This window comes from Plectropomus leopardus, chromosome 11 (genome assembly GCF_008729295.1).
Source record: "Plectropomus leopardus isolate mb chromosome 11, YSFRI_Pleo_2.0, whole genome shotgun sequence".
NCBI lineage: Eukaryota > Metazoa > Chordata > Actinopteri > Perciformes > Serranidae > Plectropomus > Plectropomus leopardus.
Window position 1 is genome coordinate 26,822,532 of NC_056473.1, and position 25,105 is coordinate 26,847,636.

Consider the following 25,105-nt stretch of genomic DNA (forward strand, 5'->3'; position numbering starts at 1 on the left):
GTTAAAGTAAAAGTTGTATGCTATGTTTTTATTGGTAATGACTGATGCACATGTCAGTATTCAGGGGGACAAGTCCCCTGTGTCCTCCCTAAAATACACACTTATGACTACTTACTAAGTATTACTACTATAAGTTGTGTGAGTGGGTCTGTAAGAATGTAGCTGGATGCGGCATGAATCTAATATGGAGTTGTGTGTCTCGAGCTTTGTGTGTCTAATTAAAATGCAGTGCCCCTGCAGCAGATCGGCCTCTGTACAAAGCATCTGGGAGACGGAGGTCATGGCTTGCCCGCCCTCTCTCCAGTCTTTATATAAGTGACTGTCAACAAAGCACAGACAGAAAGAGAATCAGGAACACTCTGTGCCAGATCAGGGTGTTTGTGTTTGCTGACGTGACTACACACAAGAAGAGGCAGTTGTCTCTTTTAACGTGTGACTGACTATTGATGCCACAGTTTGTTGTAAGAGAACCTCTCTTTCATAGAACAAAACATAGTCTGCTAATGCTTTTGATAGGATTGTAGTAATGGACACGCCCGCATAATGACTGTTATTTGTAGTGCTCTCCCCTGAAAGGTGAGGATTTGAATAATCAGTCTGAGACCCCTCACTCGCCTTAGATTCATCAAGTCGAGCAGTTTTTTTGTTGTTTTTTTTCTTTGTCAGTCAGTGTACTTGGGAATGTTTGGGTTCCCAAATCTATCTGCAGAGTGAGCGCTTCTCACTTTCACGCTGCTAAGGCGGCACAGGCGGCTATGGACCCAAACCGGGGCTAAGATTTAGTGAGATAGAGGCAGGAAGGGAGTGTTTGCCCTGTCAGGCTCAGAGATAGCTTTTTCTTCTGCCATCTGCTTACAAGTGGTGAATGTACAGCTCACAGGAACCTAATATGATTTAGCCTCTTGCTTTCGTTTGATATCTACTGTTGCCAAAAAATGTTCATTGGTGTAGATAGCATACATTACCTTGGTGGGATAACTTGGCTTGTTTGCTATATAATGGGAACATTGTTGTCACCGTGAATGTCCCTCTGATCCTTGTTCAAACTCTAAATGGAAAAAAAGGATTGAATGGTCAAATATGTTGTATTGACTAGCCAAATTTGATTAATGTGTTGGTTACTACTGTAATAATTTGAAATATTATATTTTATATGTACAAAACTAACTCTGTATTTATTTTTTAATAGTGTGCTTACAAGTGAATGATTTAATCAAATTAACCACAGGAGTTTCAGCTGTGTTGCTCATCAGTGACAGTGTTGGGTCTGATTTATCAGACCATCAGTCAGTGTCATGGCTGTTTTCCACATCACCGTCAGACAGGCTGAACAGACAAGTCACCTGGCATCTGAATCCTCTTCACTGTTCAAATATGACAGCTCGATGCTGACAGGGTATACCTGATGAGTTGGGAGCGGAAAGTAGCCCCATGTGAGTCATTTGCTGTAGCCACAACAAAATCAGTGACCATTTTTAACAGCATACCTTGTTGCCAACTATCAGGGATGACCGTGTGAAATGGCTAACGTTCCTACACAGTGCAGTCGGTCTCCTTCCTGTGGACTTTAGTCATTTTATATCACGTGTAGAATATCTTTGATCATAACAATATGGTTGTCTCCATGATACAAAATCTGAAATGCAGCTTGCACTGACAGCAGGATGCTGTTTCAGTGGGTTAAAGCATTACTTTCACGTCTGCTTGAGGCCTCTGCTCTTTCCCAACTGTTTAGGCTGGACTCATATCATCCTGATGTCTGACGGTCCCCAGAGCATACCCATGACCCACTGCACTGGCTCCCTGTTTATTGCCTAAGCAGTTGTGACGCTTCAGAACATGTGTGTATTTTACAGGTCAGCTCACATTAGGCCAGTGTATGATCCTCCCGAATAAGCATCATGTTGGTGAACATTGTAATTACTACTCATCCATGGCCCAGCGTACTGTAGGCCAGCTGTGAGGGACCAGGGGCTATGTAGCCATGTGGTAATGAGTGTAAATATAGGGCAGTGAAAGTGTCTGACACACATATGTGCATGTGTCACGCATGGATGCACATTTGCTATCAAACAGGACATTGAGTGTGTGCACCTCCTTTTATGAAACTATGGCAAAAACATTTTATAGAAGGACCGGAAAAACAAAGGGGGAATAGCCGCAGAACACAGTGAGTAAAGAGGCAGGGACGACAGCAGGGGAGGCAGGGGGAGTCATGTTGTCTGTGTAATTTCTGGCCTCCTACCCAGGCTTTTATCAGGTAATGTCAGATAATCCCCCCTTGGTGGTGGAGGAGACAAGAGCCTCCTCAGGGTACTAAACAAAAAGAAGGAACCTTTATCCTCTTTGTCCTGCTAGCTGGAGTACCTCTTCCATTCATCCTATGCCTCTGATTGGTGATCCTTTAAAAGTGCTGCATAGTATTCAGGACACATAACCAATTGTTCCAATATTAAGAAAGAGTCTGCAGGAGGGGGGCTGAATCCTCAAGTAGCAAGGGGTCTGAAGTCCTTCAGGTGTAGTTCTGATGACAGTTCCCTGCAATTCTAAGCTCTTAAATGCATTGGGAGTAACAGCGCTGCCCACAACATGAGACTAAACCCTGGCTGCTAAATAAAAAGACAGCTGCTACATATCATAGTGAAGTTGCATTACAAAGAAAGGGGCTTTGACTGTATCTAAGATGGATATTGCATCTCCCTTCTCCCACTTTACAAAAATAAAGTTAAAATATCCCAGGCCAAGTGCTACCATAGTGTGGTTTGTAGCATAATTTGGAGCCAGAGTATGCACAGTAGCAATCTGCAAGTGGATCTTCAGCATCAAATTCCCGCTCATACACCATCTGACCTAACAGGGAGGTATAGCATCAAATGAATAGAATCATATACAAACCTATCAGAACACCTGAACAAACTTCAGGGTGATACTATCTAAAATGACAAAACCATCTTTGGGAAAAATAAATCTGATGTGGACTTAGATTTATTAGTTTGGCCCATGTCCCATCCAATAACATGGGTTTTACAACTTAGGGGGCAATCACACCGAGAAGCTTCACTAGAGAAGCATCGCAAATGAAACCATTGTTTCACTATGGTACAGTGCGCCTGTCAAGCACTTTTCTCTTGCTGCGTTTTTCTGGCGGGTTTTGGGTGAGCTAAAAAGTTGAAATATTTTCAACTTTTCCTCTGAAGGCACAGAGTCACACGGCTCCTCAATGTCACTTTTGGCCACAGGCACTCCCAGCTGTTTTTCCAGTTGCACCAAGTTGTTTTTGGAGTGTTCGCGCCAGACGCAATGCATCTCGGTGTGATCGCCCTTAAACTGCAGCCAGCTGTCAAAGGGCAATCATGATATTGGTTTCACTGTCGGAGAGCTGTCCTGTCATCCATCCTTGTTCATTAATACCAGTCATTGGTAGGGGGTGTCTCAAAGGTTACTAAATAAACATTGAGTCAACGTTAACATTAGTTGTGCCATTAATTTATTACATTCGATTTTGTTTTAATGTTTACTAATCTATATTTATCAGATTCTCTGTCAGTGGAGTTTGTAGCCGTCTCTTAACAGAATGTGCCAAGACAAAAATCATATTCATATCAAAAGCACAAAATAAATGGTGTAGTTGAAGAATAATTTCTAATCATATGGAGGAGACGATCCGTGCTGAGCATCAAACAGAATCTGCAGGCTATTTTCTTGGTTTAACAAGTTGGTAAATTGCCATAGATTCTCGGAGTTGATTATTGCTGCTGTTTCTTGCTCTGCTGCACTGAGATTAGACACTATCTTTCATTTCGCCCTTCCTCTCTCTCTTCTTCTCTTTGTTTGTTGTCCCTCTCTCCTTTTTGCTTGATGCAGCACAGCAGGGTTACAACATCCTCATGATACTAGTGTGTGCACAGAAGCAGCAAAGACCACTAGTCAAACTTTGTCAAAAGTTGGGAAGTTGAGTGCAGAAAAGTGCTGCTAATGAGTAAATAACTGTATCCTTACATCTGTGTACTTTAGGGGTGTGCCATGTAATATTGTCTACAATAATACCAGTTTAATTTTTAATATGATAAGAAAAACTTATATTGTGATAATGGCAATATTTTCACTTGTTTACATAATGGCATCATACTGTTACATACAGCAACAAGTGTGGCTGAAAGCAAAATTGCTACTGGCCAGGAGCAACTTCAGTGGTGTGGAATCAGTGTCCCGGGCATCCTGGATGTTTTATGAACAGACCTGGACTTTTCGGACTCTTTAGGGACTCTCTTCTCTCACCATGCACACATAGGAATCTGCATGATTAGGTGATTTCCTCATACTTGTAACTTGTCCTAATGTAGACTTACGTGAGGCTCACGAAATGATAAAATGGAGCTTTTCCACTTAATATTAAATCCTGCAAACTGTGAGACAGATTTTAGATAGAAGAATTCACTCTGTATCACAACATCAGCAAGTTTGGCCTCAAACTGAATCATGTGACATTGTTGACCTGTTTCCTTCAAACAGAAAGCACAATGTGTGCTGCTTTTTTAATATCTCTGTGCAGATGTCCAGTTGAAGGAATACTTTGCCAATTTTCAACCAGCTTTGTGTCATTACAACGTGGGTAGTATGTGTCAATGCAACACCGCATGATGACACGCAGCTTGTCATCCGGCGCCATACTGTATAATACATACTGAAAACGTAGGCTGAAAAAACTGAGATCAAATAGTGAAACTAAGCATCATTGATAAAATACGAACCAAGATTCTGTCACCGCATTGCCTGTTCCTCACCTCAGATGTTACCAAATACATGTTGTTTACCATTTAACTGTAACATGAGATTGTTTGTTACCAGCCTGCCGTCATTGTGTCAAACACACGAGTTTGTATAAAGTCACCTACCCATGGGAGCGTTCATTGCGTTCAGTTTGCTCTGGTCATGTAGCACCAATTTCCAAAGTATTTGCATCTTTCTATTGCATAGACAACCCATGTTTTTCTTTTTAAAGGACCATCTTTCCAGCAGTGAAATAGTTCTTTTATTCAGGATTTGTAACTTTTTCTATCCAAGATGAATCACATCTGTAGTATTTTAAGAACTATAGATTTCTTTTGTGTTTCTCTTTTATCTAGGTTTAAAGTCTCTCTTAAGTGCCCCTGAACACTCGGTGGTATGCAGTTAGCTTCCTGCCCCCCCGTTTGTCAACATAACGTACATAATGTACATAAGTATGCATAGGTATCTAGCTATTCAAGTCCATACATACATGTGTACTTACACTTTGGCATCTGACTGTATCATTTCTATGTCTTGTTTACTTCTTTCCCTTTAATCATCAGGTGCATTTGTGTTTAATTGTGTATGTGATGGCTTTTACGGATAAACTCACACATAGTCTATGGAGGTAACCACAACCATACATGAAATTTGTAATCAATATGCGAAGCTGCAAGAGGGTGTATGGACACAGCATAGCATAGGCCTCTTTTCCACTTCACAAAAACCTGCTAACACGTGCTAACTGGCTTTTTAATGCAATGGGAAAGTGTACAATGGGCATTCACACCCAGATCAATTGACTCTGTGGTGGTCACGGGTATTTATCACCTCTGGCTCTGAGCAGCATTGATGGAAACTCAACACCTCGGTGAACATGCCCTTAACTGGTGAGATACACTGACATGCTGTCACTTAATACTGCCCGTCTCCACCTAAGCAGAACTAAAACATCAATCCAAATTAGTTTGCACTGATTTTGAAAGAGAGACTGGATAAACTAAGCAATATATAAATAGAAGTAACCTCTGTAAAGTTTTCACAGACCTCGCTCCTTGCTGCTTTCTACTGTTTACCTGTTTGCCCCCCCCCACACACACACACACATACACATACACACACAAAGGCAGACTTGTCTGCTGCAGAGCTGTGTACAATACTCTGCTCTACTGGCAAAGAAAGAGCCATCTATGGCATGTTTTTAGTTTTGTTTAAAAAAGCCACATGCACATGTTCATTTTGGTAAAAAAGCAGTATTAGTCTGTTGTAGAAAAGGTTATGAACAACTGAAGCTGCTGGGGGCTTTGTTTTTTGTGGCGAGTAAATTCTGGATCAAATTTATCTATTAAGTTGTTTTTGGTATGCCCCTTTGGCAAATTTAAACAACTGCACCACCCGGGCAACAACACTTTACCAGGTTTAAGATGGTAATAGGCATGGATTTATACTTTACAAAATAGGGTATATATTGCACATTCAGTGACTTTCCCTGATCAATAATTATGCTTTTATTTGGGAATAGTTACATGCAACATGGTTTCACCATGAAACACAGTATGATTTCAGTCAGAGCTCTTCAGCCGTCTCTTATTAGTGTGATTGATTGGCGTTTCTGTGTTAGTGGTTTATAACTTCCTGCGGCACTTTATTCAGTGGATTCAGACAGGATGTCATGCTGTTACAATCATGGCTGACTGCCAGAGAAGCCTACATGCTTACAACAACGTTTTGCCTCACACGCCTTGTATAGCCTGTATAGTGTATCAACTCTATAGGCCCTATTTAGACAATCGATAGCGCATGGACAGTCAAAGTCCATTTTGCTAGTTAAATGGTGGATAATCTTGGTGCCAGGTGCGGCACCAGGCACAGAGGTTTTTTTTTAGACTTTTATTTGGTAAATGGTGCATTCGCTTTCTGTTGCCTCAAAATAGCAATCTGCCAACAGTGTGCCTGACCACACCTCTCTTTAAGGCCGACACGCCCATTGGTGCACAGATGGGTGCAAGTACATTTTGTTATTTAAAGGACGTGGGCGCCAGGCGTGAAAATGACAACAGCGCCAGTCTGACACTTGTGCTGTGCCGTGCACTGCCTTGCGCCGAGGGTAAGATAGAGCCCCATGACTCATAGTCTGACAAAACATTGTTTTGTGTTTCTTAAGAGACTGAATGAATAATATTTTAGCTCACTAGATTTCAGGACACTTGCTGACGATTGTAATGCTCATTTTTTGTTTTTCTATGAAATTTTGTGTTGGAATATAAAGTGCATACTCTGTCAATGTCCTAATGCTCTGTCCTTGCCACCTAGCAAGGTTTTATGGCACATGGTTATGTGATTCACCTGGTGCTTGGTCCTAACCAGTTTATCATCTACTGCGCAGTTATTGAGTCATTTTTACATTAATGTTTTATTTTTCCTTATACAGTGGTTTTGATGGATGCCATAGCCACAGCCACTTTATAATAAACGATGAGTCATTAAAAGATTTTTAAAAATTCAGTTTCTTCTCAGAAGACAATGAAAATAATGCATCCAGACTAAACTGAACTGAAAAAAACTGCAGTGTGATTGATCAAGAGAGACAGTAGTCATATTCGGATGTGAATGAAACTTGGCAAACGAATGAAATGCAAACTTAGGATGCTGTTTTTCTTTTTTCTACTCATATTTATTTTCAACTATTTTTGATAACTGAGTAGGAGGACTTTACCCCTCTTGCCAGTCATTTCCAAGCCCTGCTGCTTACGCATGCACGAGCTTGGATGATGAATGAAAATAAATATGCAAAAGATAGACCTATCAACTGTTGAATGATTGCTACTAGCAGGTAATCAGTATACAGGTAGTTGAAATAAAATGATCCACACTCATCTCTCTGTATCAGCGGAAGGTTTTTCCAGAATATTTTGTTCAAGCTGGGAACATGGCAGAGAGTTTTTGACTAAGTCAAGATAAAAGAGAATTGCAGGATCTGTCTCCTAAAGGAGGAGACATAAAAGACATGCAGAGATTAAAGTTTGGATGATTTTTTAATGTTGCCAAAGGATAAAATGGGAGAAATTTTCGGAAATTTTGTTGAACTCAAAATATAAACTGTAATATAAATCTGTCTTACCTATGTATTAAAATTTAGGTGAAAAAGTTTGGAATGTAAAGTAAAGTAATTCATTTCATATTAAGCCTAACTGTTATTTAGAATTGTATGAAGGTAAAATAAAATTCTCTCTTAATCAATTTTTTAGTAGTAGATATTCTTAAATATGTGTTTATAATTTCACAGCAAAATAACAACGAACAGATTGTCTCTCTGCCAGTTCTGCACAGAGCTTTGATTTATGACAGACTGTTGTCCTTTTGTTTCTGAAGATTTAGACATTGTCAGTATGTCATTGTGACTTGGAAATAATTCTGTTTGTGTATTTGCACGTGTCTGTGTGCATTTATGTGTGTTTGTTAGAGAGAGAAAGATAGCAAGAGGGAGGAAATATAAAGAGTTTATTAAGACCCTCACCAAAACAGATAAATGATTACAAAGGCTTTTTATCAGCCCCCTGTTTAACAGGCAATAAACCACACATCAGATCCAGCTGATCACTGGCAAATCATCAGCGAGCCTCTTCAAGGCAGTATCTGAGGCATTGTACAGGACACACTGACACACACACTCACACACAAACACACAATCTCAATGCTCTTCCCACTCATGTGTACATTGGCTGCCAGAGCTGTCTTTGTATCCCATCACCATAACAACTGCCTCACAGAACATCTGAAAAAAAGGAAAAAGCCAAAGTGAATTCCTCTCACTCAGTTTGACTTGGAGATGGTGAGAGTAGCGGTCGGCAGCTCCTCGCAGAGTGTCAGTGTGGCGTGTGTGAAGAGAAGCAGGCTTGTAGAGGCTAGCGGATTGCAGATGACATGGTGTGAAGGAAAAAGGAGTGTGTGATGTGAGATTTGGAAGGTGTAGTGTGTGACTTTTAAGGACGAGGGACATACGGTATATGATGCCGCACATGGTGAGTGTCAAAAATGGCTGCTGCGTTCTGTTCGCATTCTTGCATTTGATGTTTGCATGTATTCAAGTGTGTTACTTTAATGCCTTTGCTAAGTAATTAAGTTGTGTAAAATGTTTTGTGTGTGTCTGGAGGCTTTTGCACATGTGGATGTTATGTAATGACTGGGAAACAGACAATGCAAGAGTAATGAAAGTTGTCTGTAGAGCTTATTTGGGATACTACAGATATTGTGCGGTTACTTCATCAAAACACATAATAAGCTATTATTACTATTTCTTACGTTCAGTTTTAAACTATAGTGTGGTTAATTTGTTGTAATATTTACTATTTTTACTTCATGTCTTTTGTAAGTTCAGTACATAGTCATTAGATACTTTCTGGGTGTAATATTATGTCTTAGTTACTCCAAGATAGATTGTTGCCCTGTTTCTTCATGTAATTGTAATTTGTTATAGAATATAAATGCTGTTACCTTGCTCATAGCTTCATTTTTCACCCTATACTCTACCGGCTTACAGCCATCAGCAGAGGTGATGAATAGTTTTAATCATAAGTCACAGAGGAAATTAAGTGTATTTGTATGTGTGTATAGAGACTTGGCTGTGTAGGATTTGCATGTTTGGGCTTTGTTTATGAAAATGGTTTTAAACATCAGTGATGTAAAAGTTTTGCTTTCAGGCACTGTACGATATTAAAACATTTGAACTCAAAATTTGACATTAGCCTGAGAATCTCATTTTCTTGGCACTAATATCCAAAGGAAAGGTTTTTATTCCACTGTTACTTTAAAGCCAATTCCTTGACTTTTTTTGGCCCATCCTATTATAGCTTATATATCTCCTGCACATGGTCCATTTGCTTGGCATGACAGAACAGAAATAAAATCTTCAAACACAGAAGGAGAGAGCAGCGACTTAAGCTTTCATCTCTGAACTGCATTATTTAACATCCCCATCCACACAAGTCTGACATCACCCAATCACAGCTGTCTCTTCTTCCATTTCCCCCCTCCCTGCTCCCCGCTCTCTTGTCTCCCTCCATTAGGCAAACCTGAAGAAGTTTATGGAGTATGTGCAGCAGAGGAACACTGAAAAGGTCTCAAGGTTCCTGGAAAAAGGCCTGGACCCCAACTTTCATGACCCGGACACAGGAGGTGGGAAAGTTTGTGCTAAGAAATATCCCATCCCTCCCTCTCTTCAGTTAATTGTCTTTTTTCAACCTTGATTTGTCTTTTCTCTTTGTGCTTTCTCTCTCTCTTTCTGTCTTTGCCACAAAATGACCATGTATGGATTTTCTGAAATAAGCCTTCTGCATGCTGAGCAAAGCTGGATTACTCTCTTTGCTAATCTCCTCTCGTTTATGCAAATGTTTGTCCAGCCATAAAGGAGATTTCCCTGTTGGGTGACCTGTTGTCTGACAGAGGAGCTGTGAGGAGGTGGGGGGGGTTGCATGAGAATGGGGTGGTTAAACACCAACAGGAAGCAGTCACTTAGGCTGACAGGAGGTTGACAGTCACGACAGCGAAGGCAGTTATCCAAATACAGAGTCACTAAAAATACAAACCCACAGTTTAATATCTGCAGTGGGCAATTTTGTCTTCAAGTATTGACAGCTCCAATTGTTAGATGTTCATTTTTCAAAAAGAATGCTCAATAATTTCACAGGAAATACATTGATTTTTGATATTGTTTGCTCGCTTATCCTTGGATTTTACAGAATGTCCTCTAACGCTGGCAGCACAGCTGGAAGGATGTGCAGAGCTCATCAAGGTGCTGAAGAGTGGAGGAGCGCATCTGGACTTCAGAACAAAAGATGGCATTACTGCCCTACACAAGGCTGTGCGCAGCAAGAACCACACAGCGCTTATAGTGAGTATAACACACACACACACACGCACAATCATAGCAAAATGCTGACTCACCTCTTTTATTCCTTTTGCTACAACAATTGCCTGCTTGCAAACTTTCCGTCAGGGAAAGGAGAGTTTGCAGGTAGGCAATCTCTGGCAGAGCAATCGAGTTCAGAGCGTGCTTGAGCAATTACTAAATATGTGAGGCTTAGCATGCTCGCTCTGAAGGGGCTGGCATATTCATTGAATGGCCTTGCATGTGTCTGGTTTGAGGGGGCTTGAAACTCAGTGAAAGGATTTACATGAGTCATATAATTGATTTCCTATTGAGCCAAAACTGTTGAAAATGGAATTGGTTATTTCCGCACAGTCGTTTTCATTATACAAATATTCAATGTCACTGGGCCATGAAACATACATAAGCTTCTGCTGCTGTTGGTATGGCAAATCTTCTAAAGGTCATGCTCTAGCTAATTTCCCCAAATGACATCTTATTTATTTATTTCATACTGGCCCTGCAAGAATGCTCCTTATATTTCAGAAGTGTGATTGAATTGATCAGTACCTATGACTGAATTATTACTTTGCTGAGGTTTTCTGCGTTTTTTTCCTCCACATGCATTCACCTTGTGATAAAAACATATGTGTTATAGCCCTGTGTGTATACTCTCTTTGGCCTTCACATTGCATGGTGAAGATACGAAAGTGACCAGGGACTGTATGCAGTCATGTCAGCATTATTCCTAAAACCTTCAACCTTTCTCTTCTCCCACTAGACACTGTTGGACTTGGGTGCATCACCTGACTACAAAGACAGTAGGGGGTTGACTCCTCTGTACCACAGCTCGATGGTAGGAGGAGACCCTTACTGCTGTGAGCTGCTGCTGCATGATCATGCACAGGTTGGCTGTGTGGATGAGAATGGCTGGCAGGAGATACACCAGGTAATACACACTGACGCACGAACACAAACAGACTTTTGAGTAGTGTTGGGTTGTGTGCAGAATACAAATGTAGGTGCAGGGTAAGAGGTCCTGTCTGGTTTTCAGAGTTTCATTGAATTGATTTTTGTGTTTCCTTCAGTTTGAGAATTTCTTTGGTGGTGGTAAAATCTCTTGGGGGGGGGTCATGTGCTGGTGGGAAGCTCTAGCTTAGAAAGGAAGTAATTTCTTTTCCAGTCTAAAGGATTTGGCATCACCATGTTGGTCAGCACTTTCAAATGCATGTCCGAACAGAAGAAATAAACACAAATACTTGAAAAACTTTTTGTTTGTCTGCAAATTTATGTAGGTTCATTGCTCACATAAATTTTATATTTGGAAAACCACTACTTACAAATGTCATTCTTCTTTTTTTGCCCACCTAAACCTATACATGACACACTCACAAATTTTAAATGCTTTTCTACACAAAGATATCGCTGCTACTGTGCGCAAACCTCCTATCTCCAAAATTGGTATATTTCAGGAATTAGTTCAAATACAGTGTTTTTAAAAGGATCCAATGGAGATAGAAGCTTTTTAAAATACATTTTATTTGTTGAGAAATGGTAAAACCCACTGACAGACAGAGAGGGACCAATAGAATTAATTTATGAAATAAAAAGAATAAAATAGTGCAATGTGGAGATAGGTTTGTGACGAGGTTTGCGCCTGACAATGACAGTATGCACTGCACCAGCACAAACACAGACGACTGATGAGTTACTAGGACTTCAGAGTTCATTAATCCCTACAAAGTTACTCATTGAGCTGTTGCTGCAGAACCCGGCAGTCCAAATAGTGGTGTCCATCTGTGTTAAGGGAAGAAATAGGTTCTGACCTACGAACAGCAAACACGGCATATTGTGTGCATTTTTTTACCCATACTGCCTCAAGGCATGCCCTGCTCTGTAAACATAATGGAGGCTAGTGCCTACATGCTATTTTTGTTTGTGTCAGGGCTTTTTAGCTTAAATCTGAGTTGTGACAGAAAAGACACTGGAGGTCTGAAGGTTCTTGTGCTGTGAATGGTACCAAACTGAAAGCCGTGGGACTCATCATTTCTGGTGCTGATGCTGAATATGAATAAGTGCAGAGGAAAAGGCAACATTTTGCTGTCATCACAGTAGGGGAATCAAACAAATTGTAATGTTAAATAAACACTCAAGGTGTAGTTTATTTGTATGTAAACTTGTTGAGTCTTCTCTGGAAATAAACAGCTTTGTATATAGGAGATGGCGCCACACTTTTCTAAAATTTCATTTGCACTATTTTATCTGTTGCCACTGCAAATATAATAATTAATTTGAAGTGAGTAGCAGGAGAAACACAACTTGCAAAAAGAGGTACCATGTCAGTGAATATTTTCTAGTGTGCTGCAACCTTCCATCACATCGCATGTTCCCAAACTTCCCCCTTCATCTGCTGCGCTCTCTTTTATGGTTACTCAATGCTACTCTATCAGCCTGGTGTACTTCATCTCAAGGTCTTACTGTTATTGTTAGTGTGAATTGTGCATGAGCAAGAGAACAAGTTCACAGAGTTTCCAAGGTGTTTTTCTCCCTGGAATAAGCTTAACTGAACCCTGTAGCTAAGGAGAAAAATAACCAAAAGTCTAAATTAAACCTGACACTTATTAGTGAACTATTGCAACTATTGTGTTGTAAAGTGTTGCGTAGTTACAAAAAAATCTGAACTAGAGAGACAATTTGCCTCGTTCAACAACCAGTCATATGCACAGATTTGTGCCACTTATGATGTGACATTCACAGATGAACTTGATTTCCTCAAATGTATGAACAAAATTCCCGAGTGGTTCAGACCTGTCCTATATGTTATGAACAGATGGTCGACCTTTCTTCAAAGAGGGGAAAACACTTTTAAAACATCTAAATTCATGAACCGTTCCGTCTTTATGGGTGTCCCAATATGTTGATGTTCTGATGTCATTAGCAGGTATACTATTAATAATACAAGAGGGGCAGTCAGAGGGCACAGACCTCTGCCAAGGCCACATGCCCTGTCTCACAATGTCAAAGATGCAATAGACTTCAGGACATTAACATTGCAGCAAACAACTATTTGCCATGTGAAGATAGAGTTGAGTAATTGCATTCTGAGAAGAAAGGTCACGCTCCTCCTGTGTGTATATTGTAATTCCAGCAAGTCTGATGATGGATGACAAAAATTTCTGATATTAGATTTCATTTAAACCTCAGATGGTCAAATGTGAACAGCTGATCGGTTCTCGCTCCCCCTGTACACTGCAAACAACACCCAAAGAAGCTGAAGTTCAGTCAAACTCTAAAATGTGTCGAGCAGCTAAAAAATCAGGTCAGAAACAAGTGTATGCACACAGTGTATGCCCAGCTTAAGGGGTTTATATTGAGGGACTCGGATCATGTTTTTGTGTTTATAAATTCAAGAGTAGTAAATCCCAAAGTCCTTCAGCCCTACACATTTTCTTTCCCCTCCTCCTTGTTCCCCCTTTTTCTGTGTCCTCCCCAGCATTAGTATTCCAGAGGTATATATTGTGTACAATAGGATACACTGCTGAAGGTCTGATAAGCAACAACAATCCCAGCATCATTTGTGCACTGTCTCACTGCTGTCACACACTCTTAGTGAGACAGAACACAGGAGGGAGAGAACAATTGCTGGGGAGAGTCTGTGTGCTTCTTTGTCAATGACACAGGACAAAACCACAGAGTAGGAGGGAAAAGAGAGAGAGGAGATGGAAAGAGATTAGATGAAAAGTTTATTGCTCCCAGTTATGTGAAACAAAGAAGTTGAAAAAAAGGCATCACTCTTGTCAGAATAATTTTGGCTCGCAGATTTTGCCTCAGGTGATACAAACAGGGTTCTCTCTCTCGCTTTTAGAGACTGTTAATGACATGCATGAGCAGAAGAAGCCCAAGGAAAAATACAAGGAAAAGATTCCATAGTTTTAACATTTCTCAGCGTCACAGTTTTAGCTTTTATGCCTGCGTGTGGCGACAGCCATGGCCAGAGGTGTTATGTTTTCGGGTTGTTCGCCTGTCCGTCCCATTCTTGTGCACGGGATATCTCAAGAGCGCTTTGAGGGTTTTTTTTTTTTTTTTTTTTTTCAAATTTAACAAAACTGTTAACTAGACTCAAGGAGATACTGAACAGATTTTTGTGGTCAAAGGTCAAAGTTTAAGGTCACTGTGACCTCGCCTGTCTCATTGTTGTGAACACGATACCTTATGAGGACTTTGAGGGAATGTCTTCAAATTTGGCCCAAATGTTCAAGCAGACTCAAGGATGAGCTGATTAGATTTTGGTGGTCCACGGTCAAGGTCACTGTCACCTTTCATCCATCTAATTTTTGTGAACACAATCACTGACCTTGAGGGAGTTACCTTAAATTTGGCACAAACATCTACTTGGACTCAAGAATGAACTGATTAGAATCTGGTAGTCAAAGGTCAAAGATCAAGGTCACGGTGACCTCATACAACAGTTTTTTTGGCCATAACTCAAGAACCTTAAAGGACCACCTTGAAACTGTGCTGATTGTGTAGATCCTCTGTGAATGTGAAGCGTCCATATTTTCACAGACATGGAGGTAAACTGTAAGTGCAACTTGACTGGTGCGCAGAAGCATACAACTGTGAGGCGGTTTATGTAGGGTTTTCATAATTTATTATGTAGATGATCTGTAGAAACATTATTTGCGCTGTGAGTATTCATCCACCATAATCACTGCCTTAGCTATATTTTGATGCAAAGGAAAGGGTTAGGTTACATTTACAAATGAGAGAGATGCTGCACCCAAACTTGCAATTGTTTGTGTAGCATCAGTTCTCTTCCCTTTTTCTTCTTTGTGATTGATCAGCTCACAAAAACATAATGTGCTGTTCACTCATTTGGTGAAGCTGCACAGAACCATTACATCCCTGGTTAAAATACAGTGTGGAGCCTTTGTCACACTTTTCCACACATTATTTCTTGTTGTCAGTATGACAAATATGACTGTAAAATGTGCTTTCCTGCTCATATACATTTCTCAGAGACACTAACTATGATTAAATGCACACTCATCCAACTATTATTCCAAACATGACTGTATTCTGAATTTGATATGGGTCATGTCAATAGCTGAAGATGTGGAATATGGCGGTATTATTCAGATTTTAGGAGCATTCTTATGATGATGTATGCAGAGCAATTAGAATATGCATCTCATTTAGGGTTTTTACTGGTTTGTTACAAACAGCGTCTTGTTTGTTTATGGTCAGCTCAGTGTGTTGCCATGTATACCTTGTACACAAACTAATTAACACTGTGGGGTAGAAATGGATGCCTTAAAGAAAACCCCATATTCTAAATAGGAACACAGCTACTTTTAAACATAATGAAAGACGAACAGGTTTTTGGATGTTATGTACAGATATTGCAACGCCAACCTTTTTAAGGATGGTGGTGACATAAATGAAAGAGGGACGCTATGTTTGATTGGTTGAACAAGACTGCCACCGGTGAAAAACTTTGAAAAATAGCAGTGTCATGTGCATGTAAATATACTTAGTGTGTGATTGCTACCTTTTTATTTTGTATGTAAACAAGGATTAATTATGTGAAAAGTGTAAATGTGTGAATGTGTCCTTTCAGGCATGTCGCTATGGCCATGTGCAGCACTTGGAACACCTGCTGTTCTATGGAGCTGAAATGAGCGCCCAGAATGCATCTGGAAACACCGCCCTGCATGTGTGTGCTCTCTACAACCAGGTACATGTTTGTTTTTAAAAAAACATTTTTTGTGCACTTGGGGAGTGGAGTGTTTGGTGAATGTTGGACAGTTGTGCATAATTTGTTTCCAATGCCAATGTTCAGTGCCAGTGCAGGAGAAAGTGTCATATTCATATAGCAGGACAAAACAGCTGTTTGGTGTAAACCTTATTCACCAGTGGGTGTGGCTCATTCCAGATCTTAGAGTCTGCTGATTTTTTATATAAATAGCACAGACCACAATCTTCCCTAATGTTAACCAAGTGATCTAGTTCTTCAAAACTAACCATACCCTAACCGCACTGTATTTGCCATGCATGGAATTTGTATGAAGAATGATTCAAAACCGCTTACAGCAAACATTCACAAATGTTTACATTGAAGATGTTCAGCCACAATCATCCCATACAAATGTTTTGTTGTTAAGTGGGTTGCTGTGTCTGTATATATGAATTTTAGCATTTATGTGTGGGCATTACATAAGTATGTGCATAGGTAAGTGTGTAAGCTTTGGCTTATCCTTCAGAAGTTGTAGGTGCTGCAGCATTTAACCCAGTGGAGCCTCAGTGTCTCGCTCCAGGACATGTATGCAATGCAGAGATGTATTGTTCCTGTATATGCATTTCTAGGATAGCATTCACACCATGCTTTGCCTCTTTGTGTGTGTGTGTGTGTGTGTGTGTGTGTGTGTGTGTGTGTGTGTGTATATACATGTCCGTGGTACATGCACACCTGTATCTACTTGAGTGGCAGTTTGTAACAGAGGTATTCTTCACCTGGTCATTATCTCCACTGTGTTTGTTGCCTACTATGATAATGGACTGAGAGAGGACACTGAAGAGAGGTGATCCAAGTGGGAGTGTGGCATCGAAATGGCCAAAGATCAGTGATATTCCTGTCATGTGGGTTTCCATCACACGTTAATGCACTCTGTGGTTTGGATCAAAGCAGCAAACATTGTTTTGTTGTAGTTTATAATTTTTTGATGCTTTGTATTTAAAATGTGACTCATACCAGATCGGTGCCAGACTGAGACTGTGTCCAGTTGCACAGAGTCATTATGAAACCGTCCTAACAAGGATCAATGATCAGCTTTGATTCTTTGCACTACAGTGACAACCTGAAGCTCTCATTCATCAGTACACACTGAGGATTTTAACTTGGTTTGCCAATCATTTTCTGTTTTGCACAGCATGTCTTGAAGCATAAGGCTGATGTTTCTCTGCGTGTATGTGTACATCCTCCCCATGTAGGCTGAGACCGTTGCAGCGGCCTGGGTTCAATTCCAACCTACGGCCATTTGCTGTGTGTCATCCCCATTCTCTTTCCCCCTTTCCTTTCACTCTATAGCTACACTGTAGTAAAGCTAATAAAAGCAAAATAATTTTTAAAAATTTAAATCATTTCCAACTCAGCAACAAATGTTGCTCATACGGGAATAAATAGATAGGTAGTGCACTTGATTCAGACTATTTTCATGTGTGCATTAACACCATAGACTGTATATGAAGATGGACAATAAAGATACCCTTGCTATGCTTAAATGAAGCTAAAATATCCCAGATACATGTGCTGACATCTTGCACTGGTGACGTTATTTGGAGCGGAGTCTGCGCAGTGGCAATATCCACGGTGGAGGACATCCTGCCAAAACATCCGTCCAACCAATGGCGAGCAACCCTATTGAACACAAGCCCATGGATTGGCTCACACAGCTGTCAATCATGGTGGAAAATACCCTTTTTGTAGAATTAAAAACTAATGAAAACCAAACTTATCATAAAAAACACTTGAACAAACATCAGTGTGATAAGGACTACCTTCACTGACCTTACATTGTGCACTTTGAGTTTTCAGTTTGACCTATGTCCCATTCACTGGAGGGGAGGGCTGTACAACCTATACTGCAACCGGACACCAGGGGGCGATCGAGATTGAAATGATGACTTTGGGTGAACTGTCATTTTGTCCATCTTTATATATTAATACACATTTGGTGCTCTAGTGAGTATTTGCAGCAGCATAACGGTGCTATTTGGCATTGAAGCAAAATAAACTGTCTACCACCTAAACAATCTAGATTGATAAATATCACTGAAGGTGATATAAGGAGGAAAACATTTTTTTCATAATGGGGTTAACTGTCTCTTTAAAGGGTAATGCTGATGTTTTACATTGTTCTATTTGTCAATCAACCCCTTTAAAATTTTGTAGTTTATACTAAATATTTCTCATATAGAGACAAAAAGTGCATTTGCTGGGGACTATTTTCTGCTGTGCATTCACACACATTTTGTGCTCTAATGAGTATTTACAGCAGCAGAATAGTGTTATGTGGCACTGATGCAAAATAAACCACAGTGCCCATGTATGTGGTAATGAATGTCACCCAGTGCAACACTGATGTGTTTTTAATGGTTTTTAGACAACATTAAATGTCTATGGCACTGAAGAATGTGCCATCGCAAGCTTTTGCTACACAAATTCATGTTCATTTTGGTTTTGCCATAATACTTGTTGGCAATTTGAAAATGTAGAACATTTTCAAATATATCCTGTAAATAATTTTCAACAATTTCCACAATAATCTGCATCAGCTTGAATTCCTCCAGGAGAGAGTGCTTGTGCATATCTTGCAGTCCCCAAAGTTGGAAATTTTTACTACCTAAAATGATGGTTTGGTTGTCAGTGTTAGTATGACACTATGTCATATACCAGGAAAACTTAAATCGTAGTAGCAGCTTATTAAGTAATAATATGATTTTAGGGTCTTCTGAGGTTGTAATAACAGGAGGGAAATACATGGAGTGCATATGTTAAAATATGAATGAATGTGTTCTATATCAGGAGAGGTACATGAGGACACTGGGAGATGAGGGCTGGGAAAACCAGCGTACTCCTGGGAAAATGATGAGTGTTGTTTAGTACAGTGTGCCCATGTGTTGCATTGTCCTGTTTGGTTAGAGGCTGCTAAGAGAGACACATGCTGGGTGTTCTGGAAGAGGCTTTTTTGCTCCTTCATTGGAAAATAGAGTAGTGCTCAGTTCATGAACATTAAATGAGCACTTTACTCCTCTCTCTTTTTCTCTTTTACTCTCTCTCTCTTTTGCATATGAACAAGTAAAACATATGTGCATGGATGTGTGTGTGTGTTTGCGTGTTGTAATTGTAGCTATGTAAAGCTTGACTAATTCCAGTCATGAGGAATGACCTGCTTCAACTGGGCTGGAACACCATAGTCTCAGGAGAGAGAGAGCGAGAGTGTGTGTGTGTGTGTGTGTGTGTGTGTGTGTGTGTGTGTGTGTGTCCATGTCCCCATGGGTTTTGGAAGCATAGCATCAAAACTTAATACAAGCTGTTGGTAACAAATCCACGTGACTGAAGTCATTACGTGTTCCACTTTTCAGTGAAGGGAGGGCCGGGTTGTGTGTGTGTGTGTGTGTGTTTTGAGCAGGAGTGGATGTAATCAAAAAGAGAATGAATAGTTTAATTTACAGTTACTTGTACAACTTGTAATGGACACGTTCCCAGCTCTTGTGTGCTTCCACCGCTAAGGATGGCTGTTATCCTGCCAGTGGAGGTCGAACACAACAGTGTGCTGATTGATCCCAGAAATGGAGTCTCTTAGCAGGGTTCCAGCAGGCTCGAAACAGGCCTGGCTTGGATGATTATGTATCATTACAGAAAGAAACGGGCTGGTGGAATTGACCGGGAAACTAGTAGTCCAGGCAAAGATCAATATATCAGTATGGAGAAAGAAAGTGGGTGACAGAGGAGGGACAGATGGATGAAGGTGGAGATAGTGTATAAATGGCAAGATAACATAATCAACAATATTGTAAGCTTGATCAGTGGTCTTAAAGTCCAGTTGCTGGGGTCTAGCTGGCCATTAACATTTAAGTACTGGGCTTTTAGCTTTGCGCATTAGATCAGTAGCAGTGAATGATGCATGGCAGGGGTTTCTACCTGGCAGACAGATCCATAGGAGGTGGTTTGATGAATGATTGAGAAAGGACACGGTAGGTAAAGGCAAGTGGCGACAACACTGATGGGTGGAATTAAAGAGAGGTGGCACAAGACACACATAGAACTGTTCAAATCAGTTAGACCAATGAAATCTTGAGGCAACTATATAATACGCTGAAAAGAAAGTCCTACTTTCTTTCATGCTACAGTTGTTGTGCACAATAATGAAGAATTCAGCTCTCATTTATTTTTTTGTCAGACTTAAACCATGTATCTTATGTGCTTTAGATGTGAAAACATTCAGTGGAGCTAAATCTGCTTCAGTTCTAATGAGAGAAGGAATCCGCAAATGTATAAACATGGCTGTGAGAGGAACCATCTGTCACACTCTTTACACATGAATGACCTGCGTCATTACTGTAAAGTACTCGACTTAGCTCACTGTGTATTCCTATGTAGCTAATGCATTCACATCGAGCAAACAATGGTGAATACTACAGGAAAGGTTTTCTTAATGAATTCCTATAGGAAGCCTTGGAGAGAAGAGCAAGACAGATGGCCTACACTGTAATTGGCCTCTGTGTGTGTGTATGTGTATTTGTGAGTGTGTATGTGTGTGTGCATGTCTGTGCATGCTATAGGTCTGTGCAATCTTGTGTAGAATGACTCTAAATGGCACAAATTCAAGAATTCAGCTGCTGAGGATCTCAAACCTTCATACAATTATTTAAAAAGGTAACATGTGCTGACATTGACACCAGACACAGACATAATAAAACAAGGTTAATTTCTTGTAACATGCATGGACGGAGATATTCAGATTTGCCAGATGGTCTTTGTGTGTAACCCTTAGACCAGTGTTTCCCAAAGTGAGTGCTGCAGCACCCTGGGGTGCCTTGAGGACAGGACAAGGTTGCCTGAAGATTTATTGTATCTGTTCATGTGTTGTGTGTTTCTGATAGCATTTCCCAGCATTAAAATACAAAAAAAAGAAAAGGTAATAAATATATAAAATCCCCATTTTAAAAACACTGTTAAATAGTGTAGCAGTTTTGCTGCAGCTAATGACATGACATGGTTGCCAGTTGTCATAGAAACACAACATGCTTTCCGGCTCAGAAGTTATTCAGAAGCCCAGTAGTCAGAAAAATAGTGTCGATGAAAGGAAGCAATAGAAAAGTTTGTCATGGTAAACAGTGCTCAAAGAAATGTTGACTCAGCTCGAGGACTAAATCTAAGCTAACATTAAAGCTAAAATCAGACTTAATATTAATTGGCTAGTGGCTTAACAGCCAGGTTTTGGCTGCTTGTGGAACACGGATATCCATTATTGTTTAATAGCACTGTGGTATTGCACGTCCTAAATATCATATACTGTTTGTGTAATATAGCACTCTCATCTTTGGTATACATGAGTGCAAGAAGCTGCCAGCTGGTGGAGTCAGACCCGCTGGTTGTGCTTTTGTTGAATACGTCAACCTTTGTGCTTCACTTGAATATGTCTTTGTATTGTTCTTTATCCATTTCCTTGATGACGCTATATTGCAAAAATCCAATGTATGTTGTCTTACAAGGATCTTGAGCTATTAAAACACACTTTCATTTTCTCACATTTAGATTATTGTTAATTCCCTTTACACTTGCCTTAATCAAGCTGCTCTAAATAATTTACAACTGTTTCAAAATGCAGCTGCAAGACTACTGACTAGGACAAGCCATCGGTCCCACATAACACCTGTTCTTGCATCCCTCCATTGGCTTCCAGTAAAATTCAGAATAAACTTCAAGATCCTTTTGATAACATACAAGGCATTGCAAAACCTCGCCCCTAGCTACATGTCTGATCTCTTTTGTCCCTTACTCTACTTTTCGACCACTCTGATCCTCAAATCTTGGCCTCTTATCCATCTCCAGCTCCCACTGCAAAGCAAAAGGTGATTGTGCATTAGCTGTTTTAGCCCCAACATGTTTTAAGCCTTTATATTACCTTTATAGGCAAGCCTTCCTGTAGAACAACTCCATGTGTTATGTTTTTATTGTTTATTTGTGACTTGTCTGTCCCTCATTGTATTGTGTTCTGTATTGGAATTGAAACTTGTTTAATTCATTCATTCACTCATTTATTTTTAGAGTGTGTATATGTGTCTGTAAAGCACTTTGAAAGTGCTATACAAATAAATCTTGACTTACTTACTAACCTACTTATATATATTGACGTATTCCCACTCAACAGATTTCTCCTTTTATTTTTTGTATTTAACTTTTAAATAACTTTGGAAATGATGATAATTGGGACTCCTTACCCTGTAACGTATGTGTACATAGTGCATATAACTGCATAATGTATGAGTGATATGCATTTAGCTAAAGCTAACAGCCAGAGGCGTTTATCTATATAGGTTTTCAGATGTTTTAGACCCTTAGTGGTTGTATAGGCTATTAGCAGCTAAAGTCATCATGAATTATTCATAACACCTGCTCCATTTACAAATACCCCCATGTCTTCACCCTATATGTTTACATGGACTTTGCAGGCTTATATACAGGTTTTTGTGGTCCCAGTTGACACCATAGTCATTATACATACTGCTCAGAATCAGGCACAGCTCCCACATGGCTACCATCCGTGTGTCTTCCCGGAAGAGAGTATCCCAGTGCATCCATGTTGACCTCATGCAAATAGTGGTTACAATAGTGGTTCATCAGATACACCCAGTTTGACGAGTAAATCAGATGGACGTTATTAACTAAAGCACATGCTCAGTTAATTTGTGCCTGCATGTCCCTGAACGTATGACTCAGTGGTGACAGGAGTCACCAGAGTCATTGTGCTGATTGTAGAGCAAGGCCAGTCCTGTTAATTCTGCTCCCAGTGTTAAATTACATATCGACCTTCAGCCAGCCTGCACATGGACACATAACCATGTCTATCAATCTACAATTGGGCTTTTTTTGCCAGAGGGGCCTGTGCTCATTTACACACAAAGCAATAAATGGCAATGGTCTGACACACAGGGGAGAGAAATGTGTGGTTGTGAACTATTGAGGTTGTCTGTTTTTTGCTTGTTGTAATGTGTTCCTTCTATTAAGTAATTTCTAGCCTACATTTTAAACCAATATGTTGGTTTTACTTATAGTTGTAACTGTTTATTTGCCGCCAGGCCCTTTTATAATAACCATTATCTTATTACACTCATTTGCAAATGTTCATGAGTGTGTTTGTATGTGGCATGTTTGGCAGTCTTTGCATCCTTTTTTTGTTTTTCCTGCTCTCCCTTTGATTATCTGTAATTAAAACATGTAAACATACAGAAATAAGGGCTAGATGGTATAAATTAAAGTTTTTGGAGCAGCAGCCTATAAACTGAAGTTTGTAGACTAAGAATGTATATAGACATGCTTTTACCCTCACAATTTTTTGTAATTTGAGTGGAGACTAGACATTGCTGAGAGTTAAATTTATAACTTGCAATTCTTGTGGTGCCAGAGTTTCATATGTGTTGGAAGTCAAGAGCTTATTTCTGCAGAGCTGAGGCTCTGTGTGTTCTTTCCTTTCCTTTCCTTTCTCTCTGCTCTGTACAATTTCATTTTTTTGTGTTTTGGGTGACATGTCTGAAGACTGGTATTACATACTGTGGATATATTGTTGTCAGTAATGTGAATCAAGTCTTAATGTAAAGATTCTCAGTTGCAGTTGGGTAATATATCAGTATTATATCAATATTGTGATGTGAGACTAGATTATATCTCAGATTTTGGATACCATATTATCATAAGTGTTGTGTTTTTCCGGTTTTTAAGGTTGAATTCCAGTAAAGTGATGCAATTTCCAGACAGTTCTAGCTATTCTAATATTCATATTTACTCACATAGTATTCACATTACTATTGATTATTTATCAACATTTTTAACACCTCATTGTGTAGATATTTTGCAAAACCACAAATAGTCAACCCAACACTATCATCGATCTTGAGGTATTTGGTGAAAAATATTATGATACTTATTTTTGCTCAGCCTCACCTTAAAGCCTTTGTCAGTAACTGACTGGAAAATATGTCTTTATGTAGATTCATGGTTGCAGCAGGTATAAACATTCTGTCTGCTAATTTTCCAGAGGAGGCAGATGTTAGCTCTCAGGTGGCTTTTTTCCCCCCTTTACATTCGTCATTAGTGTCGTTAGTATAAATTAGTTGTTTGTATGAAAAAAGGGTTTTGGCTGTCGAGATGGGAACTAAAATCGTTTTTTGCAAATGGACTAGTTGTTGCACCCGCTTCACGTAGCTCTGAAGTAATTTTAGCTTGGAATTGTGTGATTGGGGCTTAATTTTTAGCACAATCATTCCTCAAGTTTTCTCAGGTCTTTACTGTGCTTTATATGTATTTGCTTGAGTCATTCAATCTGTTTGCACATAATTCTGCATGCCTAATAATATTCTTTTGGCTGAGACTCTTTGTTTGAGAAAGGATTGTTTGACGTTCTTTTCTTTGATCTGATACTAAAACTCTCAAGTCGACACCACATTGTCAGCTGTCCCAGAAGCTACCACTGAGTTCAAACATGCTGGATTTCCTTGTACCCACAAACTGAATGCGCTTGTTGTTGGGACACCTTGGAAACGGATCTGAAACAAGGAAAGAACCGTACCAAATGAAAGCGCACAGGAAACCCAAGTTGGAGTGGGGAGAGAGAGAGGCCGCGGACCACACGTGGTAGACGTGATCAAACAAAGCCTCATGTAGAATGCAAGTGAGATATTAAAACA

At 39.9% G+C, this 25,105-nt stretch overlaps 1 protein-coding gene across 1 annotated transcript in view; it reads left to right on the forward strand.

Annotated features, from left to right (window-relative positions):
• Positions 1–25,105, forward strand: part of shank3a (SH3 and multiple ankyrin repeat domains 3a) — a 221,936-nt gene that overhangs the window by 105,024 nt on the left and 91,807 nt on the right. Inside the window, exons 5-8 of the mRNA XM_042496156.1 lie at positions 9,837–9,945; positions 10,509–10,660; positions 11,418–11,585; positions 16,257–16,373. Coding sequence (XP_042352090.1) covers positions 9,837–9,945; positions 10,509–10,660; positions 11,418–11,585; positions 16,257–16,373 — 546 coding nt within the window. The remainder of the gene's footprint in view (positions 1–9,836; positions 9,946–10,508; positions 10,661–11,417; positions 11,586–16,256; positions 16,374–25,105) is intronic.